Source organism: Hippoglossus hippoglossus, chromosome 22 (genome assembly GCF_009819705.1).
Source record: "Hippoglossus hippoglossus isolate fHipHip1 chromosome 22, fHipHip1.pri, whole genome shotgun sequence".
NCBI classification, from domain to species: Eukaryota; Metazoa; Chordata; class Actinopteri; order Pleuronectiformes; family Pleuronectidae; genus Hippoglossus; species Hippoglossus hippoglossus.
The window spans coordinates 10,942,446-10,965,972 of NC_047172.1; the positions used below are offsets into that span (position 1 = coordinate 10,942,446).

The 23,527-nt window shown below is 40.1% G+C and overlaps 5 protein-coding genes and 13 non-coding genes across 19 annotated transcripts; all 18 read right to left on the bottom strand.

Moving 5' to 3' along the window:
- Positions 1-5,016: 5,016 nt before the first annotated feature.
- Positions 5,017-8,937, bottom strand: LOC117756514 (60S ribosomal protein L13a). Its single transcript, XM_034577061.1, has 8 exons — positions 8,904-8,937; positions 8,196-8,305; positions 7,449-7,521; positions 7,131-7,196; positions 6,823-6,924; positions 5,874-5,959; positions 5,607-5,666; positions 5,017-5,272 (listed from the first exon to the last, which is right to left on the bottom strand). The coding sequence occupies exons 1-8, from the start codon at positions 8,935-8,937 to the stop codon at positions 5,063-5,065; spliced, it is 741 nt and encodes a 246-aa protein (XP_034432952.1). The 3' UTR covers positions 5,017-5,062.
- LOC117756881 lies at positions 5,474-5,543 on the bottom strand. Its single transcript, XR_004612945.1, has one exon. It is a non-coding gene; the product is annotated as a small nucleolar RNA SNORD50 (small nucleolar RNA).
- Positions 5,731-5,810, bottom strand: LOC117756874. Its single transcript, XR_004612938.1, has one exon. It is a non-coding gene; the product is annotated as a small nucleolar RNA SNORD34 (small nucleolar RNA).
- On the bottom strand, positions 6,065-6,141 carry LOC117756880. Its single transcript, XR_004612944.1, has one exon. It is a non-coding gene; the product is annotated as a small nucleolar RNA SNORD50 (small nucleolar RNA).
- On the bottom strand, positions 7,005-7,089 carry LOC117756867. Its single transcript, XR_004612931.1, has one exon. It is a non-coding gene; the product is annotated as a small nucleolar RNA Z195/SNORD33/SNORD32 family (small nucleolar RNA).
- On the bottom strand, positions 7,267-7,338 carry LOC117756870. The gene has a single exon (XR_004612934.1). It is a non-coding gene; the product is annotated as a small nucleolar RNA Z195/SNORD33/SNORD32 family (small nucleolar RNA).
- A 625-nt stretch (positions 8,938-9,562) lies between the features above and the next one.
- Positions 9,563-17,358, bottom strand: atp5if1b (ATP synthase inhibitory factor subunit 1b). 2 transcript variants are annotated; one of them, XM_034575985.1, is made up of 4 exons: positions 17,207-17,358; positions 16,411-16,523; positions 16,082-16,228; positions 9,563-9,654 (listed from the first exon to the last, which is right to left on the bottom strand). In XM_034575985.1, the coding sequence occupies exons 1-3, from the start codon at positions 17,273-17,275 to the stop codon at positions 16,087-16,089; spliced, it is 324 nt and encodes a 107-aa protein (XP_034431876.1). In that variant the 5' UTR covers positions 17,276-17,358; the 3' UTR covers positions 9,563-9,654; positions 16,082-16,086. The 2 variants fall into 2 exon arrangements, with proteins under 2 accessions (XP_034431876.1, XP_034431874.1); XM_034575983.1 differs by lacking the exon at positions 9,563-9,654 and having other exon boundaries at positions 15,840-16,228.
- Positions 9,673-11,557, bottom strand: LOC117756515 (60S ribosomal protein L13a-like). The gene is made up of 6 exons (XM_034577062.1): positions 11,537-11,557; positions 11,338-11,397; positions 10,842-10,985; positions 10,595-10,741; positions 10,324-10,383; positions 9,673-9,987 (listed from the first exon to the last, which is right to left on the bottom strand). Exons 1-6 carry the CDS (start codon positions 11,555-11,557, stop codon positions 9,790-9,792), a joined length of 630 nt encoding a protein of 209 aa, XP_034432953.1. The 3' UTR covers positions 9,673-9,789.
- LOC117755847 (60S ribosomal protein L13a-like) lies at positions 10,445-14,068 on the bottom strand. Its single transcript, XM_034575979.1, has 6 exons — positions 13,957-14,068; positions 13,135-13,236; positions 12,616-12,701; positions 12,348-12,407; positions 11,757-12,001; positions 10,445-10,718 (listed from the first exon to the last, which is right to left on the bottom strand). Exons 1-5 carry the CDS (start codon positions 14,051-14,053, stop codon positions 11,801-11,803), a joined length of 546 nt encoding a protein of 181 aa, XP_034431870.1. The 5' UTR covers positions 14,054-14,068; the 3' UTR covers positions 10,445-10,718; positions 11,757-11,800.
- Positions 10,450-10,529, bottom strand: LOC117756877. The gene has a single exon (XR_004612941.1). It is a non-coding gene; the product is annotated as a small nucleolar RNA SNORD34 (small nucleolar RNA).
- Positions 11,464-11,543, bottom strand: LOC117756875. Its single transcript, XR_004612939.1, has one exon. It is a non-coding gene; the product is annotated as a small nucleolar RNA SNORD34 (small nucleolar RNA).
- On the bottom strand, positions 12,201-12,270 carry LOC117756883. The gene has a single exon (XR_004612947.1). It is a non-coding gene; the product is annotated as a small nucleolar RNA SNORD50 (small nucleolar RNA).
- On the bottom strand, positions 12,473-12,552 carry LOC117756876. The gene has a single exon (XR_004612940.1). It is a non-coding gene; the product is annotated as a small nucleolar RNA SNORD34 (small nucleolar RNA).
- Positions 13,322-13,405, bottom strand: LOC117756866. The gene has a single exon (XR_004612930.1). It is a non-coding gene; the product is annotated as a small nucleolar RNA Z195/SNORD33/SNORD32 family (small nucleolar RNA).
- Positions 13,579-13,662, bottom strand: LOC117756868. The gene has a single exon (XR_004612932.1). It is a non-coding gene; the product is annotated as a small nucleolar RNA Z195/SNORD33/SNORD32 family (small nucleolar RNA).
- LOC117756869 lies at positions 13,833-13,916 on the bottom strand. The gene has a single exon (XR_004612933.1). It is a non-coding gene; the product is annotated as a small nucleolar RNA Z195/SNORD33/SNORD32 family (small nucleolar RNA).
- Positions 14,093-14,162, bottom strand: LOC117756872. The gene has a single exon (XR_004612936.1). It is a non-coding gene; the product is annotated as a small nucleolar RNA Z195/SNORD33/SNORD32 family (small nucleolar RNA).
- A 660-nt stretch (positions 17,359-18,018) lies between the features above and the next one.
- On the bottom strand, positions 18,019-23,426 carry zmpste24 (zinc metallopeptidase, STE24 homolog). The gene is made up of 9 exons (XM_034575976.1): positions 22,884-23,426; positions 21,645-21,791; positions 21,277-21,480; positions 20,702-20,854; positions 20,448-20,589; positions 20,162-20,337; positions 19,839-19,943; positions 19,552-19,695; positions 18,019-19,420 (listed from the first exon to the last, which is right to left on the bottom strand). Exons 1-9 carry the CDS (start codon positions 22,989-22,991, stop codon positions 19,196-19,198), a joined length of 1,404 nt encoding a protein of 467 aa, XP_034431867.1. The 5' UTR covers positions 22,992-23,426; the 3' UTR covers positions 18,019-19,195.
- Between the last annotated feature and the right edge of the window lie 101 nt (positions 23,427-23,527).

Below are 23,527 nucleotides of genomic sequence, written 5' to 3' on the forward strand. Positions count from 1 at the left end.
ACTGTTTGTATTAGTCACTTGTAATGGATCATGATTATTCATTGTCGTTGCTGCGTATTGTGAATAAAACTTTAAAACGTGACCACATGCATGAACATAATTTGCGGCAAGAAGATTTTCATCAGCAATGGTGGTGAAGACAACAACTCCCATGATCCCACGCCACTTCACGACATGAGCAAGTCTTCCGTTCTGATTGAGAGACCAGGCAAAGGCACATATTGTAGCTGTTGTTAGGTTTGCTAAATATATTGGATAAGGTTAAATATTTAAAGAAAAAAAACTATGGATAATTATTTGAAAAACAACTATCAGCTAAATTCAAGGTGCGAAACATGCACTCGACCAATCACAAGTCAGTGATTGAACTGTCAATAGTGCAAAATGGCAGAAACATCTTTGGGGAAAATATTTCATGTTTGTTTTTGATGTTGGTCCATGTCCCCTTCGCTAACAAAGAGGTGGCCAGGTATTTGACCTCTACTGCAGCCAGCCACCAGGGGGCCATTGAGATGCTTTGGCTTCACTTTTTAAGAGCTATTGTCAAGTCTTTATATACAGTCAATGATTTCAACCATTAGAAATAAATGGTTGCCTCCTCCATGTTACTGGATGGGACATGTACCATGAAACACTCTGCCACTTATGACATAAAATACATTTAGTCAAACCAACATTAACATTGTTGTGGTAGTGCCAGTGTATTTAGTGAAAAGGTTTGGAACTATGTATCTGGCTTTTTGTTTGTTTGATGACATTAATACAACAGAATGACAAAGGGCTGCACCTCATGGACCCATGAGGAGGATTCTCGGTCTCGTTCTGTGTGGGAAAGCACAACGGGACATGCACTGTGCATCAATAGCAGGAATAAGTTGTATAGATTTTCAGAATGCAATTCTGAGGAGAAGAATGAAAACTATTAATCTGAGTGTAGAGGCCAGTCTGTGTGGACTAGTAATAACTTATATTCAATTATTGTGGCAGTTGTTGTATAAAAGCCATTGATTTATGGATGCTTGCCCTTTGCCTTTCAGTCAGGTCCGCGGGTTTCAGATTTTTCTGTTAGATCTCATGGCTGACCAAACTCAAACTCTATCTTTTTCTCCCGCTCTTTATCTTTTTCTTATACTTCTCAAAGCCAGTCTTTTGAGACTTGGAATAAATCTGTTCCCATTCAAGGGTGACATCAACAGGGACTGGAGACAATCCAGACTAACTGTTTAAAGGGAGTCAGCTCATCTGTGGCACTTCTGCATCGACTCACATACCAAAGGCATTTTTCATCAGGAATGAATTAGAAATCGGGGGGGTTTGGTTCCTGTGGTACAGTTTTGATCAAAGTAATCTACTCAAAATCTCTCGCTTTCAAACAGGCTCCATTCAGGAACCTTAGTGGTACCCAGTGAACCAGTTCCTATTTCCATCGTAATCAAGGATTCCTTGTTAATGGAGGGCGTCACGCGCAAGTAAACAGAAGTAGTGAGATGGTAGATTGCCTTGATCACCTGCAAGTGATTGTACTCTAAACAAATTATACAGTCAGTGACTTTGAAGGTGCATAAAAAGATGGAGGTCACATACCCACTTCCTCCTACTTTACAAAAATGAAGCCAAATAGCCAAAATATCCTGGACACGGGTGGCGAGTGAGTCTCAGCTGTCAATCATGACGTTTAAGCCCATTTTTATATCATCAAATAACTAATAACAACCAAACTTCCACATTCATCTGTTTAATAAGAACAACTTAAAATGTATTCAGCATGTACGTTTTAGTTTGATCCATGTCCCATCCACTAAAATGAAGGAGGCGGGGTCTATGACCTAAATTGCAGCCAGCCAGGTCTATGATCACTAATCAGACATATATAAAAAACGTTCTGCTGAAAAAGGGGAAGAAAATCTTCATTACTAGACCACAGATTTTGGCAGCGTGTCACCAAGCAACACCTCCCACTAATGTGTCGAAACTATTTCATCCACCTGCTTAAAATGGAAAAGTATGCACAACAGTCGCAGTTGCATTAAAATACTTCATATTTCCTGACTCAAAAAGTTTGGAGATTTCAAATTTCTATTCAAGTTGAAATCTCTTCCATTTGTGGGAAACCACTTTATGGCTCCCACACAGATGAGCACTCCCAATTCTGGAGCCAAACACTAAAACACCAGCCAGTTTTAGGAAGAAGAGGAGGAGGAGGAGGAGGATGTCTATAATTGCTGGAGCCCATAATAGGCTGGGCCTGCAAGAGCAGTTTCAGACACTCATGGTCTTTTTCAATCTGTCTCAGATGCTGTGATTAGAGAGCGAGTTACTGCAACGGCATTTTCCAAAAATGTCCTTTTTGGAGCCGTCACTGTGATTTCTCCATCTGGTTGCTGGAGTAACGACATCCGCCCTTAACGCAGGGAGACAGGCGTCAGATTGGCCCCCTGCCTGATCCTTAGTGGGCCCTGCTTTTAGGAGGGGGGGGGGGGGCGGGCTGTTAATCTCCAGCACAGAGAGAGGGGGATAAGACAAACACAGAAAGTATGGGGTGTCTTGGCAGTTTTTCTTTACGCTTTAATCAGGAAGATAAGCCAAGATTCGCCTTAGTCTGAGTCAGTTAGAAGGAGAAATGCCATATGACACTAATACAATGCCCACACACGCATAACTAATCACTCTAAGACATTGCAAGAGGGTTTGGAGGAAGTGTTGAGGCAGGTGCGTGGAGAGGTTTACATTAAAGGAAAGCGTTCTGCATTCGTCTCAGGCTGCATCAACACTTTATTTTTCACTTATGCAACATTTACACCTTGCGTCCACACAACTGCAGAGTTTTTGAGCCCCTTAAATTCAGCTAGCCAAATTATACTTTGAAAAGTCCAGATGGGAAAAAGACTTCTGGACAGTTTTGCCAGATGGTTTCCAGTCCAAAGAATGTTTAAGAACCACTAAAGCGCATTTACAGTCTCATTCACACACATCCATACAGCACTTCGACACGCAGCACTTTTACCATCACACTGTCGACTATCTTGCCCAATGACACTTCACAATGCAGACTGGAGGAGCTTAGGATCAAACCACTGACTTTCTGGTTAGTGGACCATCCTTTATATATACAGTATATATACACAAGTATTTCTTCTCACAAAAATAATGATTCACTTATTAACTTTGCAGCACAAAAAGACAATATGTCTGCTGTATACTCAATGTGTTATTACATCCACTGTATTAAGAATGCTTGCAGAGTTGTGACTTGCCGTGTCATATACTGTACATATAACTCCCTGCCATAGTTGCATGTCGTCAAAGTAGTAGAAACTTCTCTTTGTAGCCTTTTCCCTCCTTAGGTGTAAAACTCTCTCAAACGAAACAATGTGAAATCTCAGGATAAAGGAGACGGATCCCTGCAGGGACGTGACTCTGGGATTACCAGAGCTCATCGAGTTAACCTGCAGCTGAATCCGACTGGAAGGCAGTCAGTGTCCGTTCAGTTTGCTGTAGTGAATGCTGCCATTTAAAAACACACATCGGCGGATGCATATAACTGATGCAGATAGGTCCCATGTGGGGCAATAAAATGTACCACGTCAATCATCTGTCGTCATGTACTTTCCGTCTGCTAAGAGCTAAAGTGCTACTCTTTTTTCTGGGTTGGATCAAGTCTGATGGGAAAAGTGCTGTTGAAAAGAGAAAGTGACTTTGTTGAAGAAAAAAACGTCACGATCTGTCCTACTTTAAGTAGAGAAGGGCACCGAAGGCCGCCCAGGAGATTCAGCTGGTTCAGGACAAAAGTTCAGCTAAACTGCTCAGAACAAACTGATCTTAAATAACAAAGATCTGTTGGCTGTGATTAAGTCCTAAGAAGATTTAGCTGGAAATCCTTCGATCAATATCAGTGTACAGGTAATGAAACACTTTGATGAGCAGCTTATAAAGTTCACTGAAGCAGAGTCTTGTATTATCTGATTTATTGATTAACTTAAATATGAGGATTTCAACAGATTCTCTAGGTTTATTATAAAATGAAAATTAAGTAGATTATTGAAAGAGTGCATCATATTTTCCAGACATATTTAAAAAGATACTCACTAAAACAATATAACTTGCCCAAAGTCATATCTTATGTCTCGGCTTTGACTTTGGTAAGACGGAGGGAAAGAAACTGATTGTTGCTTTTGGTTTTTTTAAGACAAGTAATGAAAGAATGAGAAAATAAATTTGGAGAAATCATTCTTTATCTTCCTCTTCAATCATTAGATTCTAAGACATCCATTTTCTTACAAAGTTAATTTTCTATTTTTCATTAAAAACTGTTGGCTTATTGATTATCAATACCTTTACCCAGAGTTTATACTTTCAATAATGCAGCTGAAATGCTTTCAATCACTCTTCAGAGAATTCTTACATATAAAGTAAAACACTGCTCTCTGCTGGTAGAGAACTTGGAATGCGGTTAGAAAAGAAAAACAAATCGACGAAACTAAATTACGAAACTAGATTTTGCTCATTACCTCAAATAAAGTTTTATAGCCGAGGTGTCAATGCACATTAAACAGCAGGTTGTAATCTTACTAATCCACAATATACATTAGTCTTTAACATGCATTTAAAGTTTAACACCTCACTGCTGAAAGAACCTTCACGCACACTTCTAATTTAGGATTCAGTCAGGCTCCTGAGGTGAAGCGGCCTTCAGCTTAGACAACGTAACACTTAATTTTCCAGGAGAGCAGAAAGATTCTGTTCAGTTTTTACAAACACTTATCGTACTATAATAGAAGCAGCAGTTATTCTAGACTGGATCAGTCATAGATGCAAATGTGACTGCAGCAGGATCTACCTACGTACATATATTATTCAAAAAACATTTTTGTAAGATAAATGCTTCAGTATAGTTTCATCTGTATTAGCAGCTGAAGTGCTGCAAACAAAATACTCATTGTTGACTAGCATGTTACTGCAAATAACCATTTCACCCAAAGCTCAATTCTAAATCATGAACAAACGAAAGTCAATATGCCATTTATAAACATTTATTTATCTTTATTGGCCAGAGGGAACCAGTTCAGACAAGGACTCCGTACTGTTTCAGAACGGCTGTGAATGCTGCAATCTTGCTCTCGACGTTCTTTTCCGCCACCTTGGTCAGCTTGACCAGTGACTTTTTCTTGCAGTACCGGAGCTTGGCCTTCTCCTTTCTCTTCTCCTCCAGGGTGGCTGTGATGGCCTGGTACTTCCAGCCGACCTCATGTGCCAGACGGCCGAGGAGGGCGTACTACGAGGGGAAAGGAAGCGATTCACACAGTTAACGTCAGCAAACACCAAGTCAACCAAATTAGGTTTAGACTACCAGCAGCTCTAAAATGACTACTGCAGATGCTAAAGATTACCGATTTCCCTAAGATATAATATTGATATTGCATTTATCGAATTTATGTTCAAAGCTTCAACTTAACACACAACTTGTCCCAGACTCAACTCAGTAATCAGATCCGTAATTGTCTCATCAATAGATCAGTTTAGGAATAAAGATCTCATCAATGTCAAGTAGGAACTGTTGTGGCAGATGAACTTTAGCCAATTTTACATATATAATATTCAAGGCTCACCTTGCGAGTGGGCTTCAGGCGCACAATCTTCAGAGCAGCTGGGACGACCATACGCTTCCTCTGTGGAACAAAATTCACAAATCAGATAAAACAAAAAAGAGCCTGAATACACACTGCTCGGGCAGCATGTCTCAGATATTTGTTTATTTTCAAAGGTAACTCAAACAAGGTAGGTAAGGTATTTAGATTGACATCACAGACAGCAGATATGAAGCCATGTGTGGCCCATAGAGAATATGGATGTGGTTCTTTGTTGCAGCTCATCACCTTGTCATAGGGCGGGGGGATACCGTCAAACACCTTCAGCCTCTCAAGAGCAGCCTGACCTCTCTTGGTCTTGTGGGGCAACATGCCTGATGGCAAAAAGAAAATTGAAGTTCAATAAAACATTAAATTCCGTTCGACTGCAGCCGTTACAAATCGTAAATTTGTCCAAGCACAAATGTTCACCCCCACTCAACTCAGCAATCAGATCCGATAAAGGTTTTTCTTTCATCAGAAAATGATCAGCTTCGGGATAAAGAGATCACTGTCAAATGAGGAACAAGTTGTGCTGGATCAAATGAACGGAAACTCTTCTACAATAAATATGACCTAATATCAATATAACACATTTTGATCGGACAATTTAACAATGTCAGTGTCTGTTTCTCCGATAGCGGCCTGATTACATGTCCCCATTTTATGAAATGCTTCTTTTAACATGGTTGATCTTTATTTGCTTAAATTCAGACATTTATTGGTCAGTTTTTCTGCAGTCTTCCCACTAGACAGTTTGGAGTCACAATTCAGACAAATGCAGACGACCTAAGCCAGGCGAGTATTCAGACAGACTTTGACTTGGCTGCTAAGTCGGCATGAGTGGAGAGTTTAAACAAATGAGCCAGACTCACTGCATGCCAGAGGTAAAGATTGATCTGATTAAACATGTAGGGCCTCAAGTCTCAATGTGTTTAAGACCCACAACTGTCCATATGAACCACTTACATAACTTCACATAATTTAGAGCATATTTAATGAACTTGAACCAAGCTCAGCAAATTGAACAACATCTTAAGTCAATGATTACAAATTTCCCAGGTGCGTTTACAATGCGTGTTTCCTTCACATTAAATGTCGATTTCAATTGTTATGTTAAGGCTAAAAATCTACTCCGCACGTAACTAACACTATTAAAAAGGAAGTTTCATTATCTAGATTCTTGCCACATTTTCACCTCTGACTGTCCTCCAGAAGATCCTGCTGGGAGCCCTGAAGTGGTACGGTCCACGAGAGGGGTTGGTGTTCATCCTCTTACGCAGGAAAGAGAGGTACTTCACTGTAAATAGGCACAAGGTACAGATATACTTTAGTACAGGTTACAAATACTTTAGTGAAAACCATTACTTCAGTACTGCTGATGTCTCAGATGGTAGTGCATGTCAGGTACTCTCATGGTCATTTAAACTCGAATTACAGTGATAAAATCATCATCATCGACAACAAGCATGTTCAAAAAGCCAAAAATGGAATTGTGTGACTTACGCTTGTTACGGTAGAAGTTGCCAGAGATTTGGATGCCCTCACATCTCACAACCACCACTTTGTGACCTGAAGAGAGATGAAAACACAAGTTAAGCATTTGAAATGAACAAACCCGTTGAGGCAACATCCAGCTGCATGCGTCTCAGATGGTAGTGCATGTGAGTTTTCTCATGATCGTTAAACTCGAAACAGGTAGATCACAGACAGATTGAGGGGATACTCCGATGTGCCATTTAGTACTGAAGTTGTGTTCAGGCAGCTTCTAGATACAACTTTAACCAACATTCACATGTTATGTCATACTTTATAAAAACTCACCAAGCAGAACCTGTTTCGCCACGAGGGCAGCGAGCCGACCAAGTAGATGGCCCCTGCCATCAAGCAGCAGAACCTGCAGGTTAAAAAGACAGATATTGCCATTATATTTCTGACACAAGCTAGTCAGCTAACAAGATAAGGTTAGCCACATGCATGCTATGAATAATGCTACACGTCTTACACACCTACTCAATGCTAATAAAGTAGGACTTAAAACTTCAGACTCAAAATTTGCACAGATTATCTTTTCACTGTTGATTTTAATTCGTTATGATGCACGTTTCCTCCAAGAGCTCTGACGGCCGCATGGACACCAAACCACCGGTTGAGCTACATCGTTAGCTTAGCATTAACGTCAAAGCATGCCAACAGTTACAGTGATTTTAACTTCATAACGCAACCAGGAATTAGAGCACCATTATTATTTGTTAACAACGCATGAGCATCTTATATCAGTGATTTGGACGATGCTTCATTCGGATTGTAACTTAACGAGGGCACAAGCTAAAGCCAACAAGCTAACAGCGTTGACTCGTCAGGGAAGCTGCCATGATGGAGGCATGTCGACTCGGCTATAGCTAGCTGCCACAAACATGTTAAAATCTAGTACTAAAACAAACACCAAGCAAGACACAGATTACACCAAGTGTACCTGACATTATCACGCGCAGTTTACATGTAAAGAATAAGACTAGACTCGCCGTTAAAGGCAAAAAGGAGGAATAATGATCCGCAGCGTTTACACACCTTATTGAACCGGTCCGCCATGATGAGCGCAAAGAAAGACGCACGGGGCTGCTCCGAGGGAAAAGCAGGGGCAGGCGGAAGTGACGACACACGAATTCTTTCTCGCGGGACTTGGTGTAGAAACGTGTTTTTTAAAACTTTATGTATTCAAGATTTAACGATATATTTTAAACGTTATGTAATGATTATAATGGGAAAATCTCCTGTTCACAAATGTTCTTAATCAAACTAATTGTCGTTATTTTTCCTTCCTGATTCCACACATAGTCTATCTGTAAAGATATGAAGATTTAATTACAGTAAAATGGGATTTTACATCCACAAAACAAAAATATAAAATCCACAACTCATTAGATTTGCTACAATTAGAATTTTATTCGCGATTTGCCTTCATTTTAGGCACGCATTTTCTGTCTTTTTTGTTTGCTCTCAATGTACTGTTTGTTTTTCTATCATAAAACTTATTTCCATTTACAATGTGTTACTTGATTTACAATGTGTGTTACTTGATGAAATGTAAATTCATCTTCCTGAATACAGTTGCTGTTGGATGGAGGGAGTTTGGTCAAATGTTGAGTAACAGTATAGCACATTTTTATTTCTAATAAATTGATGCTCTTTTGATGAGTAATGTAGACTTTCCTCCTGTATAATTTCTGCTGTCAGAGTGAAACCTCTAACTTTAGCATATTATATAATACACTGTACATATCATAATTGAAGCAGTCTCCTGTTTGCCCATATTCAGCTAATATTAATATCAATGTCATACCTAATACTAATATAGCATATTGTGGCTCACAAACTCTCCCTCAGAAGATAAAAACTAATGATTTGAAATAGAAATTCATTGAATGAGACCTCTCTGCTTCAAGGTTGGATTACAGGGGAAATTATCATCTACCTCAAAGCCCCAGAAACTCAGATCTTGTACCCTTACATCCATTGAAATATGGGGTGCAAAATGACTTGTTTTAGAAGTTAATGTACATTATTTTCATGATTAATTAGCAAGTTTGTAAAACACTAAAATTGAAAAATGTTGATTTGAGTCCAAGGTGCTGTCTTCAGACCGTTTGTTTTGTCTGACCAAGTCAAAAGCAGATTTAAAATTTCCAATGACATAAAACACTAAGGAGCAAATCCTCACATTTGCTAAGTTGACTTAAGCTAATATTTAGTAATTTGTCTAAAAGTAACTGACAATATATTAAAATCATTGACTTTTTCAGAAACAATAAAAGAGCTTACAATGCCGTTTATATTACAAATTTATTCATACAGCACACAAGATGCATTGATGTTGCCATTTGAAGTATTTCAGTGTTAAGGTTGTTCCAAGGAATACAACTCACATCGCTGCATGCAATTGAAACAATCATTTATTGAACAGCTTTAATAACTTTCAAGCATTTACAGCCGCAACAAAGTTATTTCTAAAGGTGTCTGTCAGCGAGAGCAAAGTCAGTCATCGTGCTTCAGCTTCCTGATCTTTCCCTTGAGACGTTCGATCTCCTTTTTGTGGTGGAAAATTTCTTCCTGGTGGTGCTATTGAACTCGCATTAGAAAACACTGACAGTCCTCGTCTCCCAGTTCAGACAAGGACTCCATACTGTTTCAGAAGGGCTGTGTATGCTGCAATCTTGCCCTCAACATTCTTTTCTGCCACCTTGGTCAGCTTGACCAGTGTCTTTTTCTTGCAGTAGCAGAGCCTTCTTTTTCTCCTCCAGGGTGGCTGTGATGGCCTGGTACTTCCAGCCGACTCATGTGCCAGACGGCCGAGGAGGGCGTACTACGAGGGGAAAGGAAGTGATTCACAGTTAACACAAACTGAACCAAATTAGGTTTAGAACAACCAGCAGCTCTAAAATTACTGCAGATGCTAAAGAATACTGATTTCCCCAAGATATAATATTGATATAGCATTTAATGATCAGAGTTTATTTTCAAAGCTTCAACTTAACACAACTTGTCCCAGACTCAACTCAGTAATCAGATCCGAAATGTCTCATCATAGATGATCAGTTTAGGAATAAAGATCTCATCAATGTCAAGTAGGAACTGTTGTGGCAGATGAAATGAAGAGTTTTGATGTGCCAATTTTACATATATAATATTCAAGGCTCACCTTGCGAGTGGGCTTCAGACGCACAATCTTCAGAGCAGCTGGGACGATCATACGCTTCCTCTGTGGAACAAAATTCACAAGTCAGATAAAAGAAGAAAAAGGGCCTGAATACACACTGCTCGGGCAGCACGTCTCAGATATTTGTTTATTTTCAAAGGTAACTCAAACAAGGTAGGTAAGGTATTTAGATTGACATCACAGACAGCAGATATGAAGCCATGTGTGGCCCATAGAGAATATGGATGTGTGGTTCTTTGTTGCAGCTCATCACCTTGTCATAGGGCGGGGGGATGCTGTCAAACACTTTCAGCTTCTCAAGAGCAGCCTGACCTCTTAGTCTTGTGGGGCAACATGCCTGACGACATCCTGAGCTGATGAAAGTCCTGATGTTGGGCCTCAGAAATCTTGCCACGTTGGACTCACATTAGAAAACAACAGACAGTGACACTGTCCTTGTCTCCCAGTTCAGACAAGGACTCCATACTGTTTCGGCACGGCAGTGTATGCTGCAATCTTGCCCTCGACATTCTTTCCCGCCTGCTTGACCAGTGTCTTTTTCTTGGAGTAGCGGAGCTTGACCTTCTCCTTTCCTCCTCCAGGGTGGCTGTGATGGCCTGGTACTTCCAGCCGACATCATGTGCCAGACGGCCGAGGAGGGCGTACTACGAGGAGAAAGGAAGTGATTCACAGTTAACATCTGCAAACACCAACTCAACCAAATTAGGTTTAGATGACCAGCAGCGCTAAAATTACTACTGCAGATGCTAAAGAATACCGATTTCCCCAAAATATAATTTTGCTATTGCATTTAATGATTGGAGTTTATTTTCAAAGCTTCAACTTAACACACAACTTGTCCCAGACTCAACTCAGTAATCAGATCCGAAATGTCTCATCATAGATGATCAGTTTAGGAATAAAGATCTCATCAATGTCAAGTAGGAACTGTTGTAGCAGATGAAATGAAGAGTTTTGATTTGTGCCAATTTTACATATATAATATTCAAGGCTCACCTTGCGAGTGGGCTTCAGACGCACAATCTTCAGAGCAGCTGGGACGACCATACGCTTCGTCTGTGGAACAAAATTCACACGTCAGATAAAAGAAGAAAAATAGCCTGAATACACACTGCTCGGGCAGCATGTCTCAGATATTTGTTTATTTTCAAAGGTAACTCAAACAAGGTAGGTAAGGTATTTAGATTGACATCACAGACAGCTGAGATGAAGCCATGTGCGGCCCATAGGTAATATGGAGGTGTGGTTCTTTGTTGCAGCTCATCACCTTGTCATAGGGCGGGAGGATGCCGTCAAACACTTTCAGCTTCTCAAGAGCAGCCTGGCCTCTTAGTCTTGTGGGGCAACATGCCTGACGACATCATGAGCTGATGAAAGTCCTGATGTTGGGCCTCAGAAATCTTGCCATGTTGGACTCATTAGAAAACGACAGACAGTGACACTGTCCTTGTCTCCCAGTTCAGACAAGGACTCCATACTGTTTCAGAACGGCTGTATATGCTGAAATCTTCCCCTCAACATTCTTTTCCGCCTGCTTGACCAGTGTCTTTTTCTTGGAGTACCGGAGCTTGGCCTTCTCCTTTCTCTTCTCCTCCAGGGTGGCTGTGATGGCCTGGTACGTCCAGCCGACCTCATGTGCCAGACGGCCGAGGAGGGCGTACTACGAGGGGAAAGGAAGTGATTCACACAGTTAACATCTGCAAACACCAACTCAACCAAATTAGGTTTAGACGACCAGCAGCTCTAAAATGACTACTGCAGATGCTAAAGATTACTGATTTCCCTAAGATATAATATTGATATTGCATTTAACAAATTAATGTTCAAAGCTTCAACTTAACACAACTTGTCCCAGACTCAACTCAGTAATCAGATCCGTAATTGTCTCATCAATAGATCAGTTTAGGAATAAAGATCTCATCAATGTCAAGTAGGAACTGTTGTGGCAGGTGAACTAAAGCGTTTTGATTTGTGCCAATTTGACATATATAATATTCAAGGCTCACCTTGCGAGTGGGCTTCAGGCACACAATCTTCAGAGCAGCTGGGACGACCATGCGCTTCCTCTGTGGAACAAAATTCACAAGTCAGATAAAACAAAAAAGGGGCCTGAATACACACTGCTCGGGCAGCATGTCTCAGATATTTGTTTATTTTCAAAGGTAACTCAAACAAGGTAGGTAAGGTATTTAGATTGACATCACAGACAGCAGAGATGAAGCCATGTGTGGCCCATAGGGAATATGGATGTGGTTCTTTGTTGCAGCTCATCACCTTGTCATAGGGTGGGGGGATGCTGTCAAACACTTTCAGCCTCTCCAGAGCAGCCTGACCTCTCTTGGTCTTGTGGGGCATCATGCCTGATAGCAAAAAGAAAAACTGAAGTTCAATAAAATGTAAAATACTATCGACGGCAGCCGTTACAAATCGTAAATTTGTCCAAGCACAAATGCAGACGACCTAAGTAGGGGAGTATTCAGACACCTCGACTTTGCTGCTAAGTCGGCACGAGTGGAGAGTTTAAATAAATGAGTCAGCATCACTGCATGCCAGAGGTAAAGATTGAACTTATTAAACACTTGGAGTAGACTTTGGAGAACATTTTCATATAGGACCTCAATTTTCAATGGGTTTAAGACCAACAACTGGAACAACCTAGGCAAACAACGTAAATTACTTCACATTAAAATTCAGAGCATTTTCACTGAACTTCACCAGAGCTCAGCAAATTGAGCACCATCTTATGTTGATTACAAATTTCCAAGGCTAGTTTATAATGAATTAGATGTTCACCTCTGACTGTCCTCCAGAAGATCCTGCTGGGAGCCCTGAAGTGGTACGGTCCACGAGAGGGGTTGGTGTTCATCCAATTACGCAGGAAATAGAGGTACTTCACTGTAAATGGGCACAAGGTACAGATATACTTTAGTACCGGTTACAAGTACTTTATTGAAAACCATTACTTCAGTCTGGTACTGCTGATGTCTCAGATGGTAGTGCATGTCAGGTATTCTCATGGTCATTTAAACTCGAATTACAGTGATAAATCATCATCATCGACAACAAGCATGTTCAAAAAGCAAAAATGGAAATGTGTGACTTACGCTTGTTGCGGTAGAAGTTGCCAGAGATTTTATGTCCTCACATCTCACAACCACCACTTTGTGACCTGAAGACATGAAAACAGGAGTTATGCATTTGAAATTAACAAACCCGTTGAGGCATCATCCAGCTGAATGTGTCTCAGATGGTAGTGCATGTCAGGTATTCTCATGGTCATTTAAACTCGAATTACAGTGATAAATCATCATCATCGACAACAAGCATGTTCAAAAAGCCAAAATGGAATTGCCTGACTTACGCTTGTTACGGTAGAAAGAGACTTGGATACCCTCACATCTCACAACCACCACTTTGTGACCTGAAGAGAGATGAAAACACAAGTTAAGGATTTGAAATGAACAAACCCGTTGAGGCAACATCCAGCTGCATGTGTCTCAGATGGTAGTGCATGTCAGGTACTCTCATGGTCATTTAAACTCGAATTACAGTGATAAATCATCATCATCGACAACAAGCATGTTCAAAAAGCCAAAATGGAATTGCGTGACTTACGCTTGCTACGGTAGAAGTTGCCAGAGATTTGGATGCCCTCACATCTCACAACCACCACTCTGTGACCTGAAGAGAGATGGAAACACAAGTTAAGCATTTGAAACGAACAAACCCGTTGAGGCAACATCCAGCTGCATGCGTCTCAGATGGTAGTGCATGTGAGTTTTCTCATGGTCGTTACACTCGAAACAGGTAGATCAGACAGATTGAGAGTAAGTTTTATTCAGGCACGTATCTGCTTTACAGTGTTGACAATAAATTCAATAAGATGCACGTTTCGTCCAAGAGCTCTGAAGGCCGCATGGACACAAGACTACAGGTGGAGCTGCATCGTTAGCTTAGCATTAACGTCAAAGCATGTTAACACGGTTACAGTGATTTTTAATTCAATAAGGCGAAACTATTATCTGTTAACAGCATTGACTCGTCAGGGAAGCTGCCATGATGGAGGCACTCGGCTATAGCTAGCTGCCTCAAACGTGTTAAAATCTAGTATTAAAACAAACACCAAGCAGGACAAAGATTACACCAAGTGTACCTGAGATTATCCCCCGCAGTATGAGAGTAAAGGAGAAGACTAGACTCGCCGTTAAAGGCAAAAAGGAGGAAATTGATCCTCAACGTTTACGTACCTTACTGAACCAGTCCGCCATGATGAGCGGAAAGAAAGAGACACGGGGCTGCTCAGAGTATAAAGCAGGGTTAGGCGGAAGTGACGACAACATGAGTTCCTTCTCGCGAGACGTGGTGTTTTTTATTTTTTACTTTATGTGTGAAAGATTTCACGATATATTTTTAATGTAATGATTATAATGGAAAAATCTACTGTTCAAAAATACTCTTTATCAAGCAAATTGCCATTAGTTAAATTTTTTCCTTTCTGATTCCACACATAGTCTATCTGTAAATATATGAACATTTATATACAGTAAAAACATAATAAAATACACGACTGATTAGTTTTGCTACATTTACAATTTGGTTTGCGATTTGCCTTCATTTTAGCCACTCATTTTCTGTATTTTACGTTTACTGTAATTGTACTGTTTGATTTTTTCTTTCATAAAACTTATTTCCATTTACAATGTTTATTACTTTAAGGGATAAAATGTAAATTCATCTTGATGAATACAGTTGCTGTTGGATGGAAGGAGTTTGGTTACATGTCGAATAACAATTTTTTATTTTGAATAAATTAAGGCTCTTTTGATGAGTAATGTAGATTTTCCTCCTGTATAATTTCTGCTGTTAGATTTAAACTTCTAACATATATTCTAGCATATTATATAATACACTGTACATATCCTTATTGAAGCATAGTCTCCTGTTTGCCAATATTCAGCTAATATTAATACTCAGTTATGTCATACCTAATACTAATATCATAGCAGCATATTGTGGCTCACAAACTCTTCCTGAGCAGATAAAACTAATGATTCCAAATAGAAATACATAAAATGTGACCTCTCTGCTTCAAGGCTGGATTACAGGGGAAATTATCATCTACCTCAAGGTCCCAGAAACTCAGGTCTTGTACCCTTACATTTGTAAAATATGAAGGGCTGCAAAATGACATGTTTTAGCAGTTAACAATATGTCCATTATTTTCATGATTAATTAGCAAGTTTGTAAAATACCATAAAATTGTGAAAAATGTTGATTTGAGTTCAAGGTGCTGTCTTCAGACGGCAGGTTTTGTCTGACCAACAGTTGAAAACATACAGATATTAAATTTGCAATGACATAAAACACTAAGGAGCAAATCCTCACACTTGCAATGTTAACTTAAGCTAATAATTAGTAATTTGTCTAAAATAATAATCACAATGTATAAAATTATAGACCTTTCTGAAAGAACAATAAAAGATAAGAGCTTCCAATGCCGTTTACATTCCAAATTTATTTATTCACCACACAAGATGCATTGATGTTGCCATTTGAAGTGTTTCAGTTTTAAGGCTTTTTCCCAAGGAATACAACTCAAATCTCAGCATGCAATTGAAACAATAATCATTTAATGAACAGCTTCAATAACTTTCAAGCATTTACAGAACAGGCAACCACACATTCATGTCAGGCCCGGTGAGACGGCGCATGCAGCAAGAAGAGTTATTTCTAGCGAGAGGGAAGTCAGTCGTCGTGCTTCAGCTTCCTGATCTTTCCCTTGTGACGGTCGATATCACACTGCAGACGTTCGATCTCCTTTTTGTGGTGGTCAATTTCTTCCTGGTGGTGCTGCCTCAACGCGGCCAGCTGCTCCCTCTCTTTACGCCTTGTGTGGATAGATACAGCAACAGGTGACAACAGAGAAGAGACAACAAACGAGGGGAACGGAGGGAAATTAGGACGGCAAGAGAAGAACTCAATGAAAGGAAAATGTGGTGACTTATGAGTTAACTAGAGCCAAGTCCCCCTGTCAACATTAGTTTGCTTTAAAAGTACAGAAATACCCACTTGAAGTACATCTCCTCCTCAGCGGCCTGCTTCTTCCCCATGGCTCCACCTGCCTCTCTGATGGACCCTCCACCTCCACCACCTTTTCCGGCACCTTTGCCCAGCTCACCCAGCTGACAAATCCAAAGACAAAATGTTGAGTGTCAAATAATCAGTACTGAGTTGAAGCCTTGTTATGATTTTACTCCATGGGCACCTCTTTAGAGGACATGGGCATCAAATTACAAAGTTTTAAAGTCAATTTCTCGCTTGGGTATTTATTATTAAGACATTTCTATGTGGTTTCAACAGGGTTCAACTACCTTAATATCATATTTACACATGTATCTGTGATATTAGAGTAGTTGGACCAGATAGTTGTGAGGAACTCCCCTGTGAAGGTCAAGATTGTGTTTATTTCAAAATGGAGGCTTCTTGTTTGGCAGGTGTTGACAGACACAGAGGTACTTGGAACACACTGGAAACTGTTTTGTGCAAAAACAAGACAATAAAGAGCTGAAAACAAAAAAAGCTTCGTAACATAGGGCTGATTCACTTTGATTAAAATGGCCTCTCGGGCAAGAACTGGCATTTTATTTACACTTAAACTTCATATGATTAAAGTGAAAGCGTGTTAATTCATAGTTGTCCTTGTTTCACATCTGCCCGACTGAACAACCCACTCAAACCACATCACCGCCACCCCCCTCTGACATGTAATCCTGTCAACAGTTGTCTATCTGCCTCCATTAAGGTGGATTTTAGGTTTGTTGAGTCACACGAAGCAGCGGTTTATTCGCGTGTAACATGTGTTTACCTGGTCTGACGACATCCTGAGCTGAGAGCTGATGAAAGTCCTGACGTTGGGTCTCAGAAATCTCGCCATGTTGGACTCACATGTGAAAACAACACTGACAGTGACGGTGTCCTTGTCCTTAAACAACGCCACAGGGCGGCGCCATTACTCGCACAGACCGGGGGTGTGTGACGACGACACGAGCTGCACGTTAATCCTTAAAATAAACTAATATTAGTTAGATAAAAATGTGTTTGAAAGAGGTTTTTTTAAATACACACACTGCTTCGTTTGACTTTGTATGAATGTAAACAGTAATGTTGTATGGCGTGAAGAAAAAAAAACTCGTCCCCCATTTTGGTAATGGTATGGTCTCAAAGAATGGACATCTCACCTCGCATGTTCTTTGGGACTGTACCATTACGCTGTTAAAATAGTTTTTCACTTAAATTAAGAAACTATTTAACAAATAAGCAACATGTGCAGTATTAAAGGTATTAGAAGGAAATAAATGAATCAGAGATAAATAATGACATTCAAATGAAAGAAATCTTACTCTGAAAATTTCATTGGGCACATAAAGGCTTATTTTATGCTATTATATCAGTTTAAAAAAAGATTTTTTAAGTCAAACATAATGTGAAGAATATTGGAACAATATCACATTTAATTGGAAAGAATAACTCCAAACTAAAATAGTACCAAAAGTATTATGGTGTATTTGACATTTCCATAGAAAAATTTAAATGTGTTGCATTATAAAATACATTCTTGCAAATACAGCTCGATTTAACTTTCACAACTATCAAAAAAAAAACACCCAGATCAACAAATGCTTTGAAGAACTTTATTCAATGCTGCAAAGGAAGTATACAGTCCCCTCTTTGAACAAACCAAGCACTGGCTTATTGGTGAAAGGAACCTCGCAGACACCGTCCCTGAAGTTGCCTATAAATACTTTACTTTCCAGGCAACTCTGTGCTCACTCCGGCCCGAAATCCAAGAGAAGAAAATAAAAAACACCAGCTATCAACTTAAAATTTCAATCCACATTCAACATTTTTCACAATTCACTTCATACGTCAATACTCTACTCATCAAAGTTACATATATACAGGTATGGTTGCACCCTTTGTTGGCGAGCAAGTGCTTTAGAAAAAAGTAAAATGACCCTCCCCAATGCATGTAGAAAATAAAAACCACAAGTCTAACCGAATTTCAAATGAAAATTTCTTCTGCACTGCTGTTCACAATGTTTCCATTTTCTGAACAAACAGCAACAATTAGAGGCACTCACATTGTATTACTGTAATAAAGTATCTACATTATTCCTCTTACAAAACTGGGGATTTGAAGACTGAATTAACACGTGTTCTCTTGAGCTTGCTTGGGGACAATGCATTGAAATTAAAATTAAATAAAATTTACAGTTGCACTTGAGGGACAAATCAAATTCTGGCCTGTGTGTTTGCAAAAAGTATTGTCATGGGTTGTATAAGAAGTCATCCGTCTGCAAACCTAGCTTGACCACATGTTCCCCGTTTTATTTGTGTTATACTGCTTTATAACCTTCTTCCTACTATCACACCAAAAACTGTTTTACAAGTGAAAATCCAAGTTTTTTTTTCTTAATTTTAAGATAAAAAAAATAAAGTTATAGGTATTATTTCAAAAACTGAACTGTCTGCAAATTGTGCTCTGACAATATATTTGTAAAACACACATTGCCCTGAAGTATTTCTCTACAAGCGCATTGTGTCTCTAGAGAAAAGAGCAGAGACTTCAGTACAGGCGTTTGATTTTTTCTTTTAGGCTGCCTTGTGCTGATATGTTTTGGTTTTGTTTAAAACAAAGTTTAAAGGGAGCAAAATGGAAAAACGAGAAAGAAGATAAAACAAGATGAGGGGCTGCAGGTGGGTAAAGAAAGACCGGGATGCATCACAGGGCCAGGAGCGGTCTGCGGAGGCCCTTTGGAGGAGGCAGCGGGCGCCGCTCCCCCTTCCAGCCCCGTCAGTCCTGCTTGGCGTTGCCCAGTGCTCTGAGGCGCTCCAGGAGGGGAGGGTGGGAGTAGTGCCACATGGAGAACAACCAGTCAGCCACAGGGAAACCCAGGTTGTCCTTGTTGAGCTTGATGAGGGCAGAGTAGAGCTCGGAGGCCTTGCCCAGGCCCTGTGCAAAGGCATCTGCCTGGAACTCAAACCTGCGACTCAAAACCGTAAGACAGAAGGACAGGAGCTGCAAAGACACAAGACAAAAGTTAATTAGTGTGAGGAAGTAGATCTGTAAATAATGAAATGTATAAATAAACACTCTAAAAAAAAAACAAGCAATTTAACTGATGATTAACTGATGAATCTCATAGTCACCTCGTTGTACGGGGAGAAGATGAACTGGAAGATAATCATCAAGCCTATTAATGTGGGTTGACTGTCATTGAAGCCAAAAGCTACAAACAGCTCCTTACGTCCAATCAGAACAGCGAATAGGGAGAAGCACAGGAAGGAATTCATCTGCAGGAACAAGAGTCAGCAGAGGTTATTGACTTAATGCTTTTCTTTGTTTATGTCTACATTTGGTCAATTTGTATAGAGGTCAACGTCATGCTCTTGGTGCAGTCAGTAAAATTAAATATGAAAATTCATGAGATCCCGACCTGACTGATGATCATATTCTTTACAGTGTGACCGAGCTTCCAGTGACCGAGCTCATGACCCAGCACTGCGAGGATCTCTGGGTTGTTGCAGCCTTGTTTCTTGTTCTGTGAAAATATTTAAATGAGAAAGACAAACCTGATTCCACTGAAAGATAATTCATCATCATCACTACTAATAACATTTAAGACACAGTCTTGACTGATCAAATTCAAATTAGGAAAAGTGTGGTCGACAAACAATTGAATTTGACTTTCAGGTTGTGTCAACCAGATGAATTCTGGTTATATCAGAGCAATATGATCTTTCATCATGGCTGTGTCACCTTGAGCTTGGCTTTGGCTTCACCAGATGACTCGTCACTCTCTGGCTGCTCAGGCTGTGTCTCTCCAGACTTGTTGAGAGGAGAGTAGTCCTCCAGAAGAGTGTCAAACAGCACGATGCGTTTGTTCTTGAAGAACCCATAGAAGTATGCATTGCTGTGCGATGACCGCTTGGAACCTGAAAACACGACATTCAAAACAGTTAAGAAATGCTGTACCTGTAACAATCTGGTAGAACGGCTCAACGTATCTTTAAAACATAAATACATATGCAACTTATTACTTTACCTTCTACGACATAAACCTTAGTGAGGGGGAAGCTTATACTCTTGGCCATAACCTCAATGTCCGTCTTTAACTCTCCCTCGGGCAGCAAAGTGAACTTGTCGAACAGCGGAGCAATGTAGTCAGCATAGATGGTGACAAGTACCTAAGATCCAAGGAGAAGAGGAGATGTATCATAAAGAATGAGTGGTGCTTACACGTTTTTCTACACGTTCACACATTGTATCACGTGCTGGCGAGGAGAACATGGCACTAACCAGAGAGACAGCCAGGGTGAAGAGCCAGGCGTAGATGAAAAAGTAGTCGCCCCCTATCTTGATGATGTACAGGAGCAGTGAGGTCACAGGCAGCAGGATACACTGGGTCACAGCGAACTTCTTCACAGCGTCTCTGAGGAAGAACCCCAACGTCTGAGGGGAAGAGCAGACATTAATATGAATAAAAACAGAAAGAGAGAGGGATCTGTCAGGAGGATGTCTGTGTTTGTAGTTATCACTGATGGCAGCCTGGGTTTTAAAGGGGCTTATATTTTAAGTTTGCAGTTATAAGCTGCCACTGTCTGCTTGATTTCATATAATTTATGACAGATTCTAGAAATGACAAACTTTCACTGTGGCATATATAGAATTATTTTAGAAAAATGTATTCATTCTTTTATATCCATCTTCACATTTATCTTGTTTCAAACTGTCTTTTTTGCCAAAATCTAAACAGGGGTAAATTAACTATTTCCACTGTCGATTTGAAGACTGTAAGAGGATGACAATGTGTCTGCAGGAGGCAGGAAACTACAAACTGACAGATTTGAGTGAGTGCTGTTCAGTCACCATACCTGCTGGTTAAAGCCGTGCTTCTCCTCAATGACAAATGTGTTGTACAAACTCCAGGGAAGTCCAGTTATGGCGCTGAAGAGGGTGGCAAGCATCAGGAACACGAGGGACTGGGTGATCTCGTACTCTGAACCAAATCCAATGCGACTTGTCACAGAGCAAGCGGCGCCCCACAGAAACGGGATTCCACCAAGGAGCAGGATCAACTATAAAAAAAACAAAGAAAACCAATCAAACATTTCTAATTTTAAGTTGATCCCTTTGTCCCATCCTTCTTTTTGGCACTGAAGGTCAATCCACTTGTATGATCAAATGGTAGAATTACTATCACTGAATGATCTGTGTAATTCAATCTACTGCATGTTCGTACCGTCCCCTCAGTCTCGGAGTAGAGTCCAGACCAAAAGCTGAAGTTGCTTTTATCCAGCTGATAAAGACGTGACTTCTCAAATGTTGCAGAATCCATGATCTTCCCGAGCTCCTGCGGTACATGTGTTGTTGATCTGTATATCCTCCTCTGTAGAGCAGATCAATCCAGTGTAAGTACATAGTTAACAGGTTATCACAGTACAAACAAGGGGAAACAGTATTTCAGACACAGTCCTTTGTTGAATTCAGACGTTGTCAAGTATCAGGCAACAGGAGACCTAACAGATAAAATGCCCTTAAGAATCATTACATTGACACTAAAATACCTAATGTTGTATTTCTCATCATTCTCAGTTTCTTTTGTCTGGGTGTATGCTCCAACTTATTTGACCTGTGTTGCTTTTCTAAAACCTGTTTCAACAGCAAGACAATGATGCCCATCAAATCAAATGAGATGTTTTAGTCACCCAACTTCCTGTCACAGACAAATTTGTTCTCAGGTTAATTTTTGTTTCGGTCAAACTCTCTATGCTAATCGGATACAACAATCATTTACATATACGTGTATGTCTTAGCTTTTTGTTTCAGCCGTGTGTAGCTGGATTTTTCCTCTCCAGTAAACCTATTGTCTGCATCGTCTCATCTACATTAAGAGCTACTGAAAACTAGACTACATCTGTTTGTGTTGACATGATTGACCAATAAAGTTGATACTGATTCTGACTTTTCATTGAGACTTGTCTGCATCATGTTCTTCCTCAGCTGCATTTCACTGGCTTCAACAACCAAAACCAAAAAGAAGTCAGTTGTGCAATTAAGATAGTAGAGAGCTGTACATGCTGTAGAATAACAACAAACTCATATTTATCAATGCTCATTTGCACCTTTATATTAGCATTGTTTTTATTCTTGTTTAGTTTGAGATTCTATTATTCACTGATATAATATTTACTGAGGTAGATAACAGAACATACTCCTCAAAAGATAGTTGTGAGAAGATAATGCACAACAGAGAGGCCTTTTACAACCATAATAAAATACTTAATGTAACAGCCGTTATGTAAATGTTTAATACAATTTCCTTCCTGTTTCCAAGAGCTGCCTGTCACATCAAATATCACACGCTACCATCGTTTAACTATGTCACTGGTTTATTTTATTTTTTATTGTCTGCTGGTTTTTTACATGTTAAAGTTGAACTCAAACACACACATGATCCCCACAGTAACGGTGGACTCACCTGTCTGTAAGACAGATACGCCTCCCACAGATACACTGTCCACGAAAAGCCCAGAACAGCATAAAAGATCTTCTTCTCCACCGGGAGGTCGAGGATAGTTTCCATCATGTTGGCTCTGCTGTGGCTCTGTGTTGATGGAGCAGGGCTGACTAGCTCGGCAGGCTAACGCTACCTAGCCTTACTGACTGTTAGCTTGAGGCTAGCAGCTACTTGGCTCCCGCTCTACACACAAACAAACAGAAACACAGCGAGGCTGAAAACAGGGAGAAGCGTCTCCACGTTAAATCCACGGACGGACGTTAATTCGGGAAATGTCCGCATCCACTTTTCATTCCTGGCTCGAGGCTTTTACCGCTAATATCTTTCCATTCATGCGAGAATATGCGAGCCTGTCGGCAAAGTGCGGCGACGAATTGTGCCCCTGCTGAAACGTCGACTATAACAAGAGTTCCGCCGCTGAGTGACTCACGGAAAATAAACAACAACACTTCTGTTGTGAGATTTAATTCACAGCTTAGTGGTCACGAAACAAAATAATAATAAATCCATTAAGATCACTTCGAGTGTCTCTAAACCACTCTAGTGAATGAACCAGCCAACTGATGTAGAACTGGAGAGAGGGTGGTGGAAAAAATAGTTCCTCA